At 45.1% G+C, this 19209-nt stretch overlaps 1 protein-coding gene across 1 annotated transcript; it reads right to left on the reverse strand.

Moving 5' to 3' along the window:
* Positions 1-6800: 6800 nt before the first annotated feature.
* Positions 6801-18838, reverse strand: NPM1 (nucleophosmin 1). Its single transcript, XM_066560229.1, has 11 exons — positions 18706-18838; positions 17931-18010; positions 15001-15120; positions 14138-14231; positions 13320-13423; positions 12799-12860; positions 12297-12351; positions 11221-11310; positions 10243-10344; positions 8118-8192; positions 6801-7149 (listed from the first exon to the last, which is right to left on the reverse strand). The coding sequence occupies exons 1-11, from the start codon at positions 18767-18769 to the stop codon at positions 7111-7113; spliced, it is 885 nt and encodes a 294-aa protein (XP_066416326.1). The 5' UTR covers positions 18770-18838; the 3' UTR covers positions 6801-7110.
* Between the last annotated feature and the right edge of the window lie 371 nt (positions 18839-19209).

Genomic DNA, 19209 nt, shown 5'->3' on the forward strand with positions numbered 1-19209 from the left:
CAGTTTACACACAGAAAGACAACTTCATCCCAAGGTAAGGAACCCTTCTGCCACATAGTGTGGACACTCAGGGAAGGAGGGGGATGCTTTGCAGTTACTGCCATTTGACAGAAAAGCCACCTCAAAATGACCCTGAACTGTCCAGGAGGACAGGACTTCAGCCTCAGCTCCACCACATTCAGGCACAGTCTTGCAGAAGGAAGATGGTGAAGAACAGTCAGGACTTGGATTCAGCCATCACAGCTTGGACTTCTTGGGAACAGAGGCAACTGCAGCATCCCTTCCAGCTCTCGACCACAGGGATGTCTCGTGGCCCCTTGCAGAGGGAGAACCCAGCATGCTACAGCTCTTATTCTGATGTGTATCATTACTTTATAAGAGAAAAGAAACCCTGGAGAGGCAGGCATTATTCAGCAGGCAGGGTTTCAGAGTTTATAAAGTTTTTACTCCACTGGAACACCCCTTGGATTTTCAATGGGATTTGGGGACTGAAACCTCAGATTCCTCTAAAAGTTCCAGCATAGTCATAAACAAATCCCAGTGTTTTATCAGCAGAGCAATGAGGGTAGTCCCTAACAATGATGGACAACTCAAGCTAAAGGGCAGACCAGTGGGTTGCTTCAACACCCTGCTCTCCTGGGTATCCAGCCCCTCTCCAGTGCCCAGAGCCCCTTAGCTAGAGCCTGCCCCCACCCTGTGTCCCCCAGCCTGGCCACCCTGCTCCAGTGTCTGGCACAGGGTGGACACAGACATGGGCCTTCCTTGATCCCAGTGCCCAGGAGCACGGCAGCTCCCCTCTGAAAGCATCAGACAGCTGCTAGAATGCTTTTGAAGGGAGGCAAGAACAGGCCAACCTCTGCAGACAACCCTACACAAACCAGTGGGAAATTCCACTTTTCAGCCTTTGCACTGCATTAAATCCGAGGGCTTGGCTCCTTGGATTTATATTCCTCTATGGTTTCACTTTTCCCTAAAAAAAAAAAAAAAAAAAAAAAAAATCACAAGCTGTTAAGCTTCAAAACTTAATATTTCCTTAACTTAGAGCTTTTCAGCTCAACAGCTCTTAAACATAAACCTCTTTGACTGAAGTCTTCTGAATCAAGCTGTCTCCAGCAAGTCCCCATCTCAAGCCCTGTCTCTGGGATGACCCATCCCTCCCCACACCACCACCCTGGGCTCCTGCCCTCTGCCCCAGCTGCTGGCTCAGGGCAGGACCTCACACAACATGCATGACCACCCATGTCCCCACAGCTGGCAGGGACACTGCAGGGGCAGCTCAGCGCTGATGCAGGCACTGACTGGTGACATCACAGACCTCTCAATGCCCTGTGTCACTGTCCCCAGTGGTGACACAAGTGAATGAGTGACCCCGGAGGAACTCAGGGTGGGCTGTGAGACAGCTCAGTTTCTGAAAACATCACTGGAAAACCTGTGTTTCTACTAATCTTTCTGAAGAGGAACTGTAGCCACACTTTGCATCAGAGCATGGATTTAGAAAATGTCATATGGGTGGATTTACACTAAAAATATTGGAAAATGCCATTTTTCTGCAATGTCACAGATCAGTAAAGAGACATCTCTGGAAGTCCCATTCTCCTGGGGCATGCACAAACGTCTCCTGCAAGCGGAGCTCCACCCACTTGGAGGTACAGCAGCAAGGCTTTTATCAGTGTTCTCCACCATGGCCACAGTGAGGGCACCAGCCACAGCTGGGCTCTCAGGGACACTGCCAAGCAACCCAGACAGGGCACAGATTCATGCAGGAGCACGTTTGCAATGGTGTCCAAGCTTTTCCCAGAGATCAGGGAAAGGCCATGCTGCTCCAACAGCAGTGGCTAGGGAAGACTGGAGGAGGAACTGAAAAGGATCAGAAGACTGAAAAGTCTGAAGAGCAGTGAAGGACTAAGCAAGAAGGTTGAGGCAAGATGTAGAACTAGGAAGGAATTGGAAAGGACTATTTAGAACCATGAAGCCAGAGGGAACAAGTAGAAGCATCTCTCCTAATTCAAGACCCTAAAAATGAAGCCAAGATGCCCCTATCTCCCTGTCCTGTGCTCTCTGGAGATCACAAGGACTGGCTGAAGGCCCTGCACAGTGGTCCAATTACGTGTTATTGCTCTTAGCTACAATTATTGAATTAAAATCTATTTTCCATGTAGAAAATTGGAAGGAAAGGCTTCAAAGTATGGGAAAAATATTTAAGAAACAGGGAGGAATGTCCTAAACACCAGAGGTGGCCTTATTATTAAATTGGAAGCTTTACTTATTAGCTGTAGCTGTGCACTGTTGTTGGTGTCCTCACACACATTTACACCCAGGGAACAGCTTTACACCACTTACAGCAGTGCCCAGATAACATTCACTGCCTCAAAACAGCACGATAAGGGCTGCTAGGAGCCTTTTATCAAGGACATTCCTGGGAAAATAGCACAATTACAAGCTTTGGGACAAATGTAAGGAGCAGTGGGAAAAGTTTCACGAACGGGCACGGATAAAGGTGGCTGCAGTGGTGAAATGCCAAATACCTCAACAGCTACAATACATCTTTCACTCTCCCTGCCATTACTACTCATTAAGAAAAACCATAACTAATGTAAAACCTAAGGCTTAATTTGAAAACAGGGAAGAAAAACTGTTTTCTCTTAAATACAGTAAGTCAACAGAATTGGATGGGGCTCAGCAGGCTTCAGGCCCCAGCAATTGGTTGAGTAAGACTCCAGGACCCTTCTAACAAAATTGCCTTCAATTGTCTTCAAAGACTGTTTCTAGTACCAGTGTAATCATTTGAGGTGAATCAGGCACATCAACTCTGAGAGGCCCAGCTCTGTTCCTTCTCTTTGCCATTTGCAGTACAAGCAGGGTGGTGGCCATGCCCTGGTCCTGGACGAAGCTCTAGGCAGCAGCACAAGGCGCTGGCATGGCCAGCTCAGTGAGGGTGGGCACTGTCAGAGGTGCCCTGTTGAGCATCCCTCCCAGGGTCTTCACTTTTCCCATTCTCACTTTTGACCCTTGGCTACCTTTTCCCCCCTTGTTTTATTCATTGCCCTTTCTTGCTTGTTTTCTCCCAGGATCCTTTTCCCATAGAGGCTCTTATGGCTTGGTCAGGGAGAGGTGACAGAAGTGGTGGAAGAAGAGAAGTTTTTGAGGAAAGGAGAAGAGCAAGAGTCATCTTTATAGAACTGGATGCAGGCCATACATGTGGTCCCCACAGCAGACATCTTAATTAACATTTGATATATTTGATTGATTTACTTGGTCCCAATTAGGCACTGCTTAAAATTCATTTATGTAAGACAATCCAAAGGCCAGTCACTGAAGAGCTGATTCAAAACACAGAATTGTTCCCAAAAGTGTCCATGCAGTAAACCAGTGAGCAGCCAGGAGGGTATTCCCTGTGCTACCTGCAAATGGGAGGACAAGTCAGGCCCCTTGAGGCACACCTGTAAATCCAGCATCACTTTTCCTGCACCCCATCATACACACTCAGCTCTCTGTGTTCACATTGAGAACCAGGCTCAGACAAAGCAATCCTTAATAAATACCAGATCACAAAACCTCCAAACCTCACTCAACACAATTGCACTTGCTGTTGCTTGCCAGAAACTACTGCCCACTAGCCAAGGGCAGGAATAAAGGCACTGTGCTCCATCCAACACTGAGCTCCAAACCACCCCATTCTTTTGTAGCTTTATCTGACATTTTTAAGTAGGAACCAGTCTGTAACGCCCTTTTGGGAAAACAGTGAGGAGAATAAGGATCTAGGTGCTGGTTCCACAGAGAAGGAAGGAAAAGTTGAGTTTGGCTGCTAGTCAGTAATGCACATGCAAAAGAGACAGGACATGGCTTGGGGTATCTGGGTAGGAGCATGAACTTAGCCCCTGAGGGACCGTCTGGGTGGCAAGGAGCCCAGAACCGCCACCCATCGTGGCCCTGTTTTCCATTACCTCAGCCCACACACACTCCCACCCCTCCTGCCAGCCATGCCTGAGTTGCTTCTCTCCAAAGGCTTCAACAATTGCTGAGCACAGGGCAAAGAGCCTTGCACTCATCACAGCCCCTGGACTCTAAAAAGCCATTCTGGCAGGTTTGCTGGATCACAGGAGCAAAGAGAACCCCAGGACAGACCTATGGCGGCTACAAACATTTCTCTTGAACACCCTTAGGAATTAGGCACAGACTGAGAGCTCCTAACAGGACGGTGCCCTTCTGTTATCACCTCTTCTGGAGTGAGATGCCAAGAGAGATATGTATGGAGCAGCTCTATCTGCAGCACCGTCACACACCCCCACTCAGCTGGGTGGCCTCCCCTTTGTCCTCCTCAGGGGGACACCAGCTACCTGTTCACTGTAGGGAATGAAACACTTGCAGAAGGAAATGAAATATGAAAAAAGCTGGAACAGACAGGATCTGCAACAGGAACGGCAGCAGTAAGGGGCAATTCATGTACAAAGGAAAGGTGAAGGCACCACTACCTGGAGAGGAATTTCATCATCCTGTAAAGTTTTTCCCCATCACAGTGTTAGGAAATAGCAATGCATCTGGCTGCAGGGCTCCACGCTCTCAAGTAAGCCATCCTCAAGGACCAGGATCACACAGAGGCTCAGAACCCTCAACACAGCTATCAAAACACTACAGCTTTGTTGCCATCATTACCATGGCAAGAACATGTTTCAACTGCAGAAAGTCAAAAGCAGTACTTCAAAAACCCACATCTGTTACTTGTCTTTTCTCTTCAACAGGTATTTTCACATCTGAGCTTATTTTAAGATCAAACTTTGAGGCTCTGTTCAAAGTGAAAGAACTGGCAGCTGCATGTGAACATCCAAGAGGATACAGCTGCATCCAGAGTCACCAGATAGCCAGTTCCAAAAGGAGCCAGGGTTTGGAGATGTGACCAGCACAACAGCAGAGGCAGGGAACAGGCCCCACAGCCAGAAGTGGGGCAGTGACCACCCCTCACTACTCCATGAACTGGCAGAGAACAGTGTGGGATCTAACCAGGGCCACGTGAAATTGTTATGCCACGAGGGTGCCTCAAAGATGCCTCATGAGGTTCAACAGCAGCTGACAACGACTTGACCTACACTATACCCCAGCACCAGCACAGCAATGATTTCCTTCAGAGCTGCCCATACAGGCTCTGCCTTTCCCCTGCAATGCTTCTGCAGAGCATGGCTGCACCCCAGACCTGCTCTGGTCAGTCACCTACTGACAGACAACACCCTGGCTTTTCTTAAAACTAGCAATCAGATTATTTTACTGGCTAGTAATTTCTTGCTGAAATTACTGCACAATTTTCACTTCTTTCAGCCAAAATTGAGGGCAATTTTGCTTAAATAAGCCTGTCTGTGCCATTAGCCCTGTTTCACCAGGGAAATCTGCTCTCACTTGTGAATATGACATCATCTATTGACATAACCCCACCAAAACAGGCATTTCAAACCGTTATACTCTGCCATTTCACATGCTGCAATTATACTCAAGCTTAAATGAAACTTTGACACAAGACTTGCACAGTTTTGCTCGTCTACCATGCACTTCCCTTGGCTCTATTTTCCCCAAAAGAGCTATTTGCTTGTGGAGACTTGCACTGCTTTCCATTTCACCCAGCATCTCAACTATAGGAACTAAGGGTTTCGTAACAGCAAACATAAAAAAATAAATTCAGTGGCAAACCAAATTGTCTATCCTAACTTAACAACTTGTAAAGAATGCTCAGTAGGACAGACCCCATGCCCAATCAGCACAACCTAGTGTGTGTTTACCACATGTCTTGCAAAGCCACTTGCTGCAGGACCTAAGTGTCCCAAGTCCTTCAAGTGGGGAAAACTCAACCTGTTTTACTCAAGTTAGGGGGTGTTCTGCTATGAGAACACAAGTCAGTTGTGTTAATTTCCAAACACAGCAAGGATTAAAGCAGAGTTTGATAGTTACCATTCAAGTGTTTGAATGTTTTCTGAGTATTCTTCCAGTCTCCATGTCTGCAGTTACTGGACACAAGGTGGAACAGTCATGCATTGGAAGTGACAGCAGACAGGAGCCTTGACGAGTCTCATCCTCATGGCACAGACATCCATGCTTCCCTTCACCTGAAAGCCCTTACAAACATTGATGTTTTTACTTCATGTAACAAGAATGGCCCAAAATTTGAACTCTGGCTCTGAGCATCATGTGTAGGCCAGAGGACCAGAGAGGACTTCCTGCTCATCTAAGCTTTTGGATTTCTTGGAGATCAGTCTCAGCATTCCCAGGAATTTATCCACAGGCTCTGAACTCACTCTGTGAGCTCTCTAGGCACACCCTACAGCATTCAAGCTAATTCTTCTCTCCACAAAATCCTCACAGGAGTCATTATGGGAGGCAGCCTCAGACTCTGCAGCTCCTCAGAGGAACAGCACAGCCAGCAAATCCCAGATAAAAGTATTGCATTTTACAAGCGGAGTTCCAGGCCCTATAAACCCAGTAGTTAGAGAGAAACCATAAACCCAAGTGCAGTGAAGCAGGTCAGAAACTGAGATGCAGGAAGGGCTGTTTTAGGCAATTATGCAATTAGCGGTCACTTTCAGACAAGAATAAAGCCCCACTTGCCACTTCAGTCTTCTTCCCAATCATCTGCTCCGTAGCTCCACAGCTCATGGAACTGGAGTTGTTTTTGAAGCTGACAACACTCGATAGTTTGTGTACTTGCTAAAGAGAAGCAGCTAAAATACTCAAAGGTAGTTCCTCAGAGAACTTTCAAGCCCAATTATCTCTGGGTTCAGTATGCAGATTCCCCTCATCCATAAAAAAAGAAACAATAGTACTGTATCAAAATACTAAATTTTATTTTTTCACATACATTTAGTCTCCCCACCGTTTCCATTTGTCTGACCACCACCATGCCTTATCAAAACATTCCATTACATACTTAAAATGAAGCTGAGGGTGGAGTCCTGTCTTTAAAAACTAAACAGGCATTTTGGACAACACATTCTTGGCAAGGTAATCTGGATGACATTTATCAGACACAGGAAGAAAAGCTCTTTCAGTATTTGTAAAAAGAACAGCCAAATAATGGTTACAGAAGTAAGATTGCAGATTTTAACGAACTGTTTAAACTGTTTTCTTTTCTTACAGAGTCTGTCTCCACTGCCAGAGAGCTTGAATGACCTGGAAGTGTACACAGAAAGTTAGAAATTGAAATCCGTATTTAAAAAATTATTTTTAGCTTACTATCACCACTGAATTTCATAAAATACTGACAAGAAATTGTAACAAAAGTACATTCCTTCCAGAGAAAATCAAGTTGAAAGCATGTCATTGGATCCTTCTGCTAGAAGATTATTATTCACACTAGGTCACAATAGTAAGAATTCAGTGAAGGTTGAGTGAGAGGATGGGTGTGGATGAGTGAGGCAAATACTGGCTGAACTCTGCCTACCCTGGCTAATGCCACAGCAGGTCCAGTAGCTGAGGCTGACTGCTTTTTAACATTCCTTCAGGAACATATCAATTTGTCCATCAGACAAGTTTACACCAAACCATTAAGGGAAGCAGGAAAGCATAAGCAATTCTGTCACTGCAAAATTGACTTGGTGGAATTTTGATAAGGAAATTTAAGATTTTCAGCTTAGTCTGTGCTAAGTAGTAAGCAATTCAGAAACTTGATTCCTGGTATCACCTTTTGGCTTGTGCTCTTTCAAGAGCTCTGTTGATTCTGGGAGAGAATGTGGCAAGAATGCCATAATCTCCATCACAAAACAGCTCTGCTGTCCCAGACACCCTCCCCAACAAGGGCTGAACACCAGACTGGCTGAGGTAGCCAAATTCAGCAGCAAGGGAAACCACAGCTCATTTCCTTAGCCAATATGGTGCCAAAAGGAAAATTCTGTGGGTTTAGTAAGCAAGAGATAATTTACCAACCATATAAAAGCTGGAAAAATGTAATAAAATAGTAGCTTTCTCATCTTAGCCAACTAAAACCCTTAAAACCATTCCCATATATTTAACCTGAAGTATTGTTTGTGGTTTGCAACCCTTTAAAACAGTCCAAAGCTTGTAAAGATTAAGAAGTGGAAAAGAATCCCCAAGGTTATAAAAGTTTTTGGACTTTATCAAGCTCTGATGAATTCTGTTACCTTCTGGTCCTCTGTCCTGAAGCAATTCTTAACGTAGTTGGCAAATTTGGGCTCCAGCTTAGGAAGGGTAGTACCCTATTTGGAAAAAAAAAAACAAGCTTTAGGGTCTGCAGATCATTTAATGCTTTCAACATATGATGCTGAAAACCCTTTGCAATACATGGAGTTTGAACTCACCTGGCAACTTCCCACACTAGTCTGCTTTAAACCATTTTAGGAAGTTTGTTTTTCTACCATGCCCAGCTATTTCTGACAGACGTGGCTACAAACTGAATCGATGTCCAAGATTCTTTGCTGATGCTGAAGAGCATAACAGTGTTCACCACTTCAAATCACTGTTTGTAGTAAACAGTCCCATGCTACTCAGATAAATTACAATTAATTCTTTATTTATGGACTCTTACTGCAACACACAACCTGAGGCCACCCTTCACAGGCAGATTTTTAACTTCAGCTCTCTAAAGCAAAACATGAATTTGACCTCCCATCTATCTTTGAAAACTCACTAATACACTACTCATTAATATGTGACTTTTATTAATTTAAAGAACTGTTCTAGAAACATTTCCTTGTAATCCCTGGAATTGTGTTTGCACATGCTCAAAGGTACAACATAGATTCAGTTATAAATCATACATACAGGGTTATCATCTTGTCTCCTAGTATCTCCAGGGAAAATAATACAGCATGCAATTTTAGGAGACACTGGTTTCCTTTCCTATGTCCCAAAAGAAATATTTTCCAATTTCCCAGGTGAATCAGTTGAAATATTGCATGTCAATTAGGACAGCACACTTAGCTGCTCCCTGCTAGACAGCACTTACCAGCAGAAGCACTATTCAGCACCAGATAATGTATTTTAAAGCTCTTTTTGCCAGTTATCTGCTCTGCATGCTTCCCTCTGCACGCGTCTACTATCTGCTCCCATGTCTACTGTGAGCAGCTCATGCACTTGTGCTCACACTGCAGAAGTACCACTGATCTCCTGAGTCATTCCCAACACCACAGAAGCTTCCTGGGTTACTGTGACCCACCAGGATGGGCCCATCCATCATGCCAGGCTCACAGGCCAGGGCTCTGCATTTCCATCCTCATCACAGCCTGTCATTGCTCATTCTGCATCCAAGCTGTATTTAAACACTTCTGGTCTGATTTTGCATTCCTGGAAAAAAGCAGCCCCAAAACACTAACGGATCTAAGCAGAAGATGATCCTAATTCTTTAGGTGACCTTTGTTTGCCATTTTATGGGTTTAAGAAATGTATTATCTTGAATTAAAAAACCCCATCAGCAAACCAACAATGCTTCCTAGCACTCACATCAGCACTTGTGAGCCAGCCAAGTGCAGCCACAGGCAGGCCCTCACTTTTATCTGCTCCAAGCACAGGGATATTCAGAACACAGCCCTTGCTGGCATGTGCACTTCAACCCTGGCTCAGGAGGTAAAGAATCACCTGCTATGCCCAACCAGCCTGCAACTGGATTTTCTATTTTATACTTAAGTAGCTGCTAAGAACACTACTGACATGTGTGACCACCAAGTGCTGGTCAAACCTGGCAACAACCGGAGCAAGTGACTGGCCTGACACCTTAAAAGGGTGAAGCATCCACTGAAGGGAGACTCAAGCCCGGATCCCTCCAAAAAGCAAAAGCTTTCAGGTCTGCAGCAGTGCTTAAACTCATACCACAAGCACCTATCTCCCTCTTCTGGAAGTTACTGAGCCTTACAAGCATCAGGATGTACTGTTTCAAGACCAAGGCATTCCAACCACGTGAAGAACTCCACTTTACTTTAGTAACCCAAACTGTATATGCACTATTTAAATCATCTTAACAGTAAGTATAGCCTATATGGGTTTTTTAATTTGAACAGAGACAGTTCACCAAGAAATACCAAACTGCTAATCAGCACTACTGGAAAAATACAAACAAAGTGGTTTTGTTTCTCATGAGTAGAGGCTTTTCCCTGCAAATGTGTTTTCATTTCTCTGAGCTTCAACATCAACACCACTCATAGTAACAGCACAGGAATCAGCAACATCATAACCATTTATTGACACATCCAATTCTTCTTATCTCTGGAAGTGTAAAAGAAAGGCTGAGAAACTTCATTCCCAAACACTCACCTTATCTACAGATGCTTGCATTTTTGCTTTTATCTCCTCTAATGACAGAGGGACTTTTGGTGTTTTTGGAGTTAGAGTTTTGTCCTTCTTGGAATCTGGAGTCTGAAAATTATTTCATTAGTAACTTGCACATAAAGTTACAGAGAATATAAGATACATTTTACAAAACTAGCTATCACACTGATAGTCCATACAGTTTTCAGACAGTCACAAAACCTAAATTTATGCTTCCCTCACATTCCTTAGAAGCATGAAAAATAACCATTTTCAAATCTGAGTTATTAGAGATAGCATAGCTGGTGTCTCATGCTTCTGGGCAGGTGCCTCCACAGCTTTTTGAATAGAAATTAAACCAAAAATAGCCAAAATTTTTAGTGATTCAGAGTTTACTCCACATCTGTAGCCAGATTAGGTCATGCTTTAAAAGGCACACCTGCAGTGCTTCTCAAATGCTGTCCTGGCAAGCATCCCATGCTCATATCTGTATGAACCTTCCTGGCATTATGTCTGAGTACATGCAGCAAGGAGAAGCTGTACAAGGAATCAGGACACAATCACACAGCATTAAAAAGGAAGGAAACTGCCAGTCCTGCAGTGGGTCATTGTCACGAGAGTCCCTTTTCCTGTTTCCACTGGAAAACAGCCTCCAGCGTTCTCCAGTGGAAACACACTTGGCAGTCACCCTCTTGTACTAGGCGCTGCACAAAACCAATAGATTTAGTGTTTCCAACCAAAGAATTACCAGTATTCCCAAGAGACAGTATGTCTGATTTCAGATCCTGACTGTTGTAGGTACATACTGATCACTGAAGAGTTTCACAGAAAACATGAAGCAGTGAACAGTACCTTCAACATGCTTCATATCAAGATCTAAAAACCTAATTTGAATGTTAGTATGTTGTTTGAAGTTACTATTAGGCAAGAAGCTAGCTTCCCCAGTAGAATAAACCTTTGTTTTACTCAGTTGTTTTCACTCACTTTTGATTTAGATGCTGGTGTGGATGGCTTAGAATCTTTTCCATTCTGCTTTGCTTTCTGCATATTTTTTCCTGCAACCTCACGAACAGGCTGAAAAGCAAGCACACAAGTTCATTTGTCAAATGAACTGCAAGTAAACTCAAGATGGCATGTTACAGGAACCCAAAGGAAAACCTCTTCGTGCAGAACAGTAACACACCCAAGAACAAGTTCTGTTACATCATTCAGTGCTGTCTTTTTTCTGTAACACAACCGTTATCTTATTTGGCATTTCATCCAGAAATATTGTCTGGGATGTGCATGGGGCATGATACCACATGCCTATCTAAGACACAGAGTCTAAAATTCCTGTAGCAATCAAGTGACCATTTTGTTTAGTCACCCCAGATCACATCAGATGGCTGGAATCTGCGTTTCAGACTCATTACCAGGCCACTGTGCACTATCACTTATGGCAATTCAGTAGGGACAGAACAGCACATTGTGAAGTAAAACTATAAATCTCTGTTTTTAAACAGTAGGCATGAACATAAAAATTCAAGCTGAAGTACACAAGTGTGAGAAAAAGAAAATGCCTCCCCCTCCTGCCGGCGCAGCTGCCCTGCAGCACGTTCACAGCACCACCAGATGGCCCTCGAGGGCCGAAGGAACAGCACCTCCCGGCACGTCCCTCCCTCAGTGAACCCTGCCAGAGGCTCACATTTAAAGCCTTTTGCATCAGAAGTCGCTGAAAACTCCTTTCCACAGCATGCAGGACTAGAACTGCGAAGCACAACCCCCTTTGAGCAGGATTTCATTTGCTGTTTAACAGCTATCCAGGCCCACACCGGTCTGACAGCTGCATTCCTGTGCTGGTAAGACCCAGTCACCCCTTTGCAGCCAAGGAAATACAACATGGACTGGATGGGTGCACATTCACACTGAAGTGCTTTTACACCCTATTATAATTTCTTCACACAGGCTGAGCTAAACCTAGTGCATCCCCCATTCACACAATCCAGAGAGCTGTGATAAAACTCATTGATTTAAGGGACTACCTGCTGGATTACTATTGTATCACAGGATTAGCCACTTACTTTCTTTATTGGTGCTTTAATTTCTTCCTCATCATCCTCTAAGTCATCCTCATCACTACAATTAAAAAGGAAGTCACTCACCATAACTCAAGATCCACGTTAGGAATTGATCTTCCCCCTCCCTCCCAATAAAATGTTTTATTCATGAAAGAAGCAAGCAATCTTTTCAAATTTCCTTTATACCTTAACACATGGCTAAGTGCTAGGGCAAGCATTACCTTTGAAGCAGTTAAATGCACTCCCTTCCCTTCAATACTGAAAGGACATTTCCTAGGGACTTCCACTACTACTTCTAGAAGTTAGTGAGTAACAGGAAGCCCAGTATAACATATCTGAAGAACATTAATTTACATAGCATTGTAGAGATAAGTAAGACAAGGATGCCTTTTCCCCAGTCAAGATACAGGAGCTTTTTCACTTAGCATCCAGTTGTGTCGCACAATTCATGTTCTGAAAGTTAGCCCTTTATTTTAAAACACATTATCAAAACAGGAATACATACTCATCATCGTCATCCTCATCTTCATCGTCATCCTCATCATCTTCTGCTAATTTTGGTTTTTTCTTTAAGAAAGAAAGTCTGTTAAGTGTTGATACCATTTTTTGGTAATACAGAGCCATACAAAACAACTATGGCACAAGTACAAGGCTACTTTCAATCAATTTAGCTAAACCCAGGAACTTACAGCTGCCAAGCCCAAAGCTATTGACTAGTTAACTGCATATGCTCTGAGCCTAGGAACCTTTCCTCGTTAGGAAAGTCCAGTGCTTTAATCAGCATCAACTCTTACAGTACACTGATGTTTATACCAGAACCTGCTGTCACTACAGGAGACAGAATTTTCACAAAAGTAGCCACTCTATCTATCCCTTCAGCAAAGTTTTGGGACCTTCTGCAATTTAGTACAAAATAATCACGTCCCACTTATAATAGCAAGGCATCTAACTACTTTATCCTAGAGGCAGCACTAATACCAAACTAGAAGAAAATGTTTCGAACAAAGTAACTGCAAGTCCATATACCTGTGGTGTTTTAGCTCCTCCTCCACTTGCTGGTCTCTTTGTTGAAGCATTAACAATTTTTGCATCATCTTCCTCCTCATCTGATTCTGGTTCTTCTTCTAATGCTGATAAAGCAAAGGCAAAGTGTAAAAACCTCACTTCACTTAACAATATAAAGCAAGACTGCTAGTAAGAAACAAAGAGCATTACCCACAACTGAGTAGGTTTGGTCTGGCTGAGGTGCTGAATTGATATCAGGAAGCTTCCCACTAGTGACTTAACCACTGACTAGGAGGTTTTCCACCTGACTGAAGCAGGTACTACTACAAGGAAATCCCAATCAGGTGAACTACCACCCCTCACACTGGTCAGAACACTTTTCACACACAACACAAAGTCAAAAATAATGTTTTCTCCAATCCTAAGGAGACACTTTTGAAAACTAGTAGAGAAAGATCAAAGACAATTTCTTAAAGGAGAAGACTAGTCCTGGGTTAGTTTAGTTAAAGACCAGAACTATTTCATGGGCAGTCTTCTCATACTCAGCTGATAAGCAGAAAGCCTACAGTGGGACAAGGTCCACTTCTAAGGGAGAAATTAGAACTGAAATTCCAGGGATGACAAATGCCCCTTATCCATACAAAAACCAAGTAGCAAGCAAAGGCATGCAAGCACTTCTCCCAGCTTCTGCCCTACAGCCCCTTTCTGCTGAGGATGTGCCTTTAAGATTCAGAGGGTCATTACCAGCAAAAGCACTGCTTGCAGCACCAGCTGCACATCTTCTAAGTTCTGCAGGTGCTGCCAGGTGCCAGGACACAGCAGTGAGCAGCCATACGTACCTACGAGGTGCTGACCACTGACGTAAACAGGCCCTGAACCACATTTCAACCTCAACACCACTGGTGGTGTGATCTCGAAGCCACCCAAGGAAACCTGTGAGACAAAGCATTGGTATTCAGTCGCATATTCCAGACAAAGTGTATTTAACAGACATTCCATCCCAGTGGAAATGAGCTTTAACAGCTGGAGACTCCATGGCTAACAGCTACTCCAAGTTCCCTTTCAAAGGAGTGTTCTGCAAGTGTTAAAAGGTCAACTCAGTCTCAATAAGCCACACACAGGGGTTTACTACACTCGTTGCTTATCCCAGTTAAAGCACACCAAGGCCAGAAAAATACACATTTGTTTCTACTCCACTTGGCAGCAATGTCGATTTGAACATCATCCATCCCACCTGCCCCAGCATTTTGTCGTTGTACACTATCAGCAGCTGAGTCAAACTACATTCCAGATAGCAGAAATGACAAGGCGCCCTTCAATCAGAGAGGAGCAATCATCTTCAGAGTGGCATTAGAGCTTGGGACCTGCAGAAAAAATGACTTGTTCCCATCCCAGGTTTAAAGAAAGCAACACAACCTAAAGATGCATCTGCTTGCATATGCCTGGACCTGTCTGTCTATAGATGGCATGAATAATTACGGTCGCTTAAAAAATGTGTAATTTGAACATGTCTGTTATCTCCACATGACTCAAGTACTCTTCTAGGCACAAAAAAAAGATGTATTTACTTCATGCACTAAAACAGACACTTCTCTGAACACACTGTTCAGTTTCACTAAAATTCAGTTGACTCAAGCCTTTTTTAACTTTTTTCTTACTGGACACCAAATTTACAGTAGATTCTCTAAGTTTTTGCACTTACTGTAGGCTGCACTGACATTTTCAGAGATGCCAATACTACTTTAGTAGGGTTGCCTTCATAGTCCAGTGCTTCTGCTTCTACAATGTGTAATTCATCTTTGGCTCCAGCTCCTAAAGTAACCTGTGAAGTCAAGAACAGGACACAGTCTGAGCATCCTAAATATTTTTAAATCTTCTAAACTCCATTCACTGTTCTGCATCATTAAATACTGAAATTTGCATTTCTGACTACAAATTATTCCATCAAACTCCATCCTAAGCTGACACCCTTTCTCCACAACACTGAAACTTCCAAGGGGTACCTCCAGGCATGTTCTGATGACAGTGAAATCAGGTCACTTGCTGCTGGATCACTGCACCAAAAAGAGGCAGTGGCAAGTTCAGTCAGCTCTACAGCTGGTCCAAGGAGAGAAGTATGAACACATTATCTCCTCTACAGAATCACACCTATAGCTTTCCCCCTCCTGCCACATTTTATCTGCCAAATGCTCCTCTTTACCACACTGTGCACCTTTTGCTTATTTGACATTCACTTAGGACTCTAACAGCAGCTTAGTTGAATACTGTGATTTATGCACATGCCTTTTGCTGTAATTCACCACGGACTAGGAACTGCTGTCCCAAGGCATTTCTAAATTGAAGTACCTGGATCCCTTACTGAATCTACCACTTTCTGAAGAGTCAAAGCTCTGTAGGGAGATGAGTGACAGACAGTGGTCAGGCCTGAAACTCCAGTTCACTGAACCTTGGGCCCCTCAAACAGGAGTACATGCAGAAGATGTGAGAACCACAAATCTTTCAGATTACAACTCTTCCCAACAGCAGTGCACAAGGTTTTGTGCTTCCTTTCCTAATCCCTAAACAAAGAAAGCTTTCCAACCCCCCCCCCCCCCCCCACCCGGGAGATGTGGGTGTGAACACTTCAGGCAGAGGCACACAAGTTTCTATTCTTCAAGAGATGAAGAGCTTTAATGAGGCTGTAATAGTCCACACTTAAGATATATCAGACTGAAGGCTGGAAAATAGAACACTGGATTCACTACTTCTGGCAAATTTTGTTATTACCAATTCAGAGGTGAAATTGCAGCTCTAATCTCACCTCTCTAATGTGTTGTCAACAACACTGAATTGCTCAGCTAGTGGGACTAAAATTTTAGACCATGTCCTGTCATTTGCCCCAGTTCAATACTATAGCACTTTTTATTTAATTCTCGTATGTTTGTCAAGCATCCATGCATGTGCTTCAATTTCTACATTGAAGGAATGCACACCAAATAGGTCATGAAGCAGTGACCATCCCTGTTCTTAGCTGCCATTAGTAAGACATTTACAGAAATTCATGGCACTTTTACCTCCTGCATCTATCCTTTTTTTCCTTTTTACTCCCTTTCTCCCCATCTTGCTGTACCTCATGCCCAAGTCCACCACCACACTTGGTGGTGTAAAGACAGACATCTGGGAGCATAGACCAGCCCCCAGGTATTTGCTGCCTTTACACCTTTTCTTTAAATCCTTCCTCTTCTCAATAAGGTCTTTTATGTTTCAACCATGTCCCACACCTTTCAAGTCTTAAAGTCTCTTATGTATTTCCTAGTTTGTCCTTTGGTACGTTAATCCTATTTCTCCTGTGCATCACCCCTTTTAATTCTATGAGAACAGGTTACTGACATTAAGACTTCATTCCCCCCACAAGCCTAACAACAAGTAGTGGTCAGGATTTTTACTTCATCCCTCAGAGTACATCAGAAGACAAGCTACAGTTAATTTAGAAAATATAATTAGAAAAAGAACTTTGAGTAAAACAATACAATTAAAGTATCACTAATTTTAACTGCATAACAAACATTCAGACAGAAGAAATCTGCACGTGGACTTGCCCTAAACATTGCTATTCTCCTCTATCAAAAGGAATTGCAATTAAGAACGAATTACTCGTTGTCAAGTCCAGGCGGTAGTTTTCATAATATACAAGGATAAAAAACACATGATTCACAGAGCTAACACAGAAGTGTTTTAAGTAACAGCATGAAATGTTTGGAGATACTTGTTATGCAAGGTACCTCCAGGAAGCAATTCTCCTGTAGGAATTAGTCCACAGTTTAAAGACTCTCTTGCTTCCAGGTATCAAAACATTTCCTTGCATATAAATAAACACAGCAACATGCCATAAAGATGCTACAATTCTTTAATTTCTTGTCTGTTAGGATGGGGCACATTATTGTTTCGCTATTCAAAAAAACCATGCTCAGTCGAGAACAAAAACCTTGAAATATTACGTCTAACTTGTGTGGCACCAGAAAGCCCTAAGGACCCATCCAAGAACTCCCTGGGAGTCTGTCAGATGAATTATCTGAATGAAAGATGGGGTTTCCCAGTTACATCCTTGGAGAGGGCAAACCAAGGACAATAAATCAAAAGATAAACTTTCTGTTCTCTTATTTGGATTTACTTATTTGCTTCTAGGAAAGAAAAAGAACCCTACCTATGTTTGTGAACACACAAATGATTCTTAAAAATCAACTTTCTAGTAATCTACAAGAGAGTGCCTATGTATGACTCTTACAAGTCTATCCTTCTTCTGCTCCTGTAGTATCTGCACTCGTTTGCCTTAGGGATGCCTCAGTGTATAGTCTTTAATTCCATTTAGCATCTATTTATTAACCCACTCTAAGTTGATATTTAACCTTTTCCAGCCTTGCATTTGCTTCCTGTCTACAATGAAATATCAGTGGAGAAACGTTTTCAATACAGAAAATATCTGCAATTACAGAATATTCTCCACTGCCAGTAAGAGGTGGTTATTTTAAACAGATTTATGTAACAATTATCGTCTGTATTATAACTGGAGAAATAAACGACACGTAAAAAAACCAACATCACAGCACACCACTACATTTAAAATGGAAAACGTAAAAGCTAAATACTACTTGCCGTTCTCAGAGACAACTGATGTTCATTTTCTTCATCATCTACTTTAAACTGAAACTCTTTATCCGCTTTAAGCTCGCAGCCTGAAAGAAAACAGTTTAATTATAAGCTTACTGTTTTACTCAAGACACAAGTATTTGCTAACCAGTTACTTGGCAGCTTGCTACTTCCAGGCCTCATACTTGCAGGGAACTAGCGGCACACTCCAAGCACGCACGGAGCGGAACACGTGGGGAGAGGAAAACCCCAGGCGAGCGCGGCCTGCTGCCGACCACGCAGCTCCCCGCGCGGCCCGTTCGAGCCCAGCAGTTTCAACACCATCCCCGCCCAGCGTCCGCCGCGGTGCCCGGGGCGATGGCAGCTCCGCACCTGCCCGCCGTGGACGGCCGGGCCTCCCCCGCGGCGATAGGCAGCACGGCGCGCGCGGCCGCGGCGCTCCACGTGCTCCGCCTCCGGCCGCGCTGCCACGTGCTCCGCGGGCGCTGCCGGGGGCCGCGTCCTTAGGAACGGCGGGAGGCACCGGGAACAAAGCGCGGAACAAAGCGGGACGGGCCCTGCCACGTGCGGGCCGCGGGCCACGTGGGGAGCGCGCGGGAACGGCCGCTGCGCGCCCCCGGTCCCGAGAGAGCCCCCCCGCCCCTTCCCCGCGCGCGGAGGGGCGGCGCTCGGCCGGCACAGGCCGCGGCCCTGCACGGCACCCGCACGGCACTCGGCCCCGGGGCCTGCGGGGGCGACGGGGCCAGCGGGCCCCGGGAGAGCGTGGCGCGGCGAGCGTTACCGAAGAGGAAAGTCTGCGGGCGCAGTGGGCCCATGCTCTCCATGTCCATGGCGCTGTCCTCCATCGCGGGGCTGGGGCACGACTGAGTGAAGCTGCTGCGGTGCGGGCGGACGCGCACTAAAGGAAGCCCCGTGCCCGCCCACTCGCTGATATAGCCTCGTGCTCTCGCGAGAGCTGCGCGCCCGTCCCTCGGTCCCCCGCGCCGCCCCTGCGCACGCGCGCACGCTGACGGTGGTAGCGCGCGGGGCCGGGCGGGCCGCCAGGGGGCGTCGCGGGGCCGGGGCCGGGGCCGTGTGAGGGGGCCGGGGCCGTGTGAGGGGGCCGGGGCCGGGGCCGAGGCCGGGGCCGGGGCCGGGGCCGAGGCCGGGGCCGGGGCCGGGGCCGAGGCCGGGGCCGGGGCCGGGGCCGGGGCCGGGGCCCGGGGCCGCGCCCCGCCCGGGCCCGGGACTGCCGCGACGGAGCCGGGGCCGCGGGAATCGCAGCGTTCCGCTCCTGGGCCGCATC

The sequence above is a fragment of the Molothrus aeneus genome, chromosome 15, assembly GCF_037042795.1.
Source record: "Molothrus aeneus isolate 106 chromosome 15, BPBGC_Maene_1.0, whole genome shotgun sequence".
Lineage (NCBI taxonomy): Eukaryota > Metazoa > Chordata > Aves > Passeriformes > Icteridae > Molothrus > Molothrus aeneus.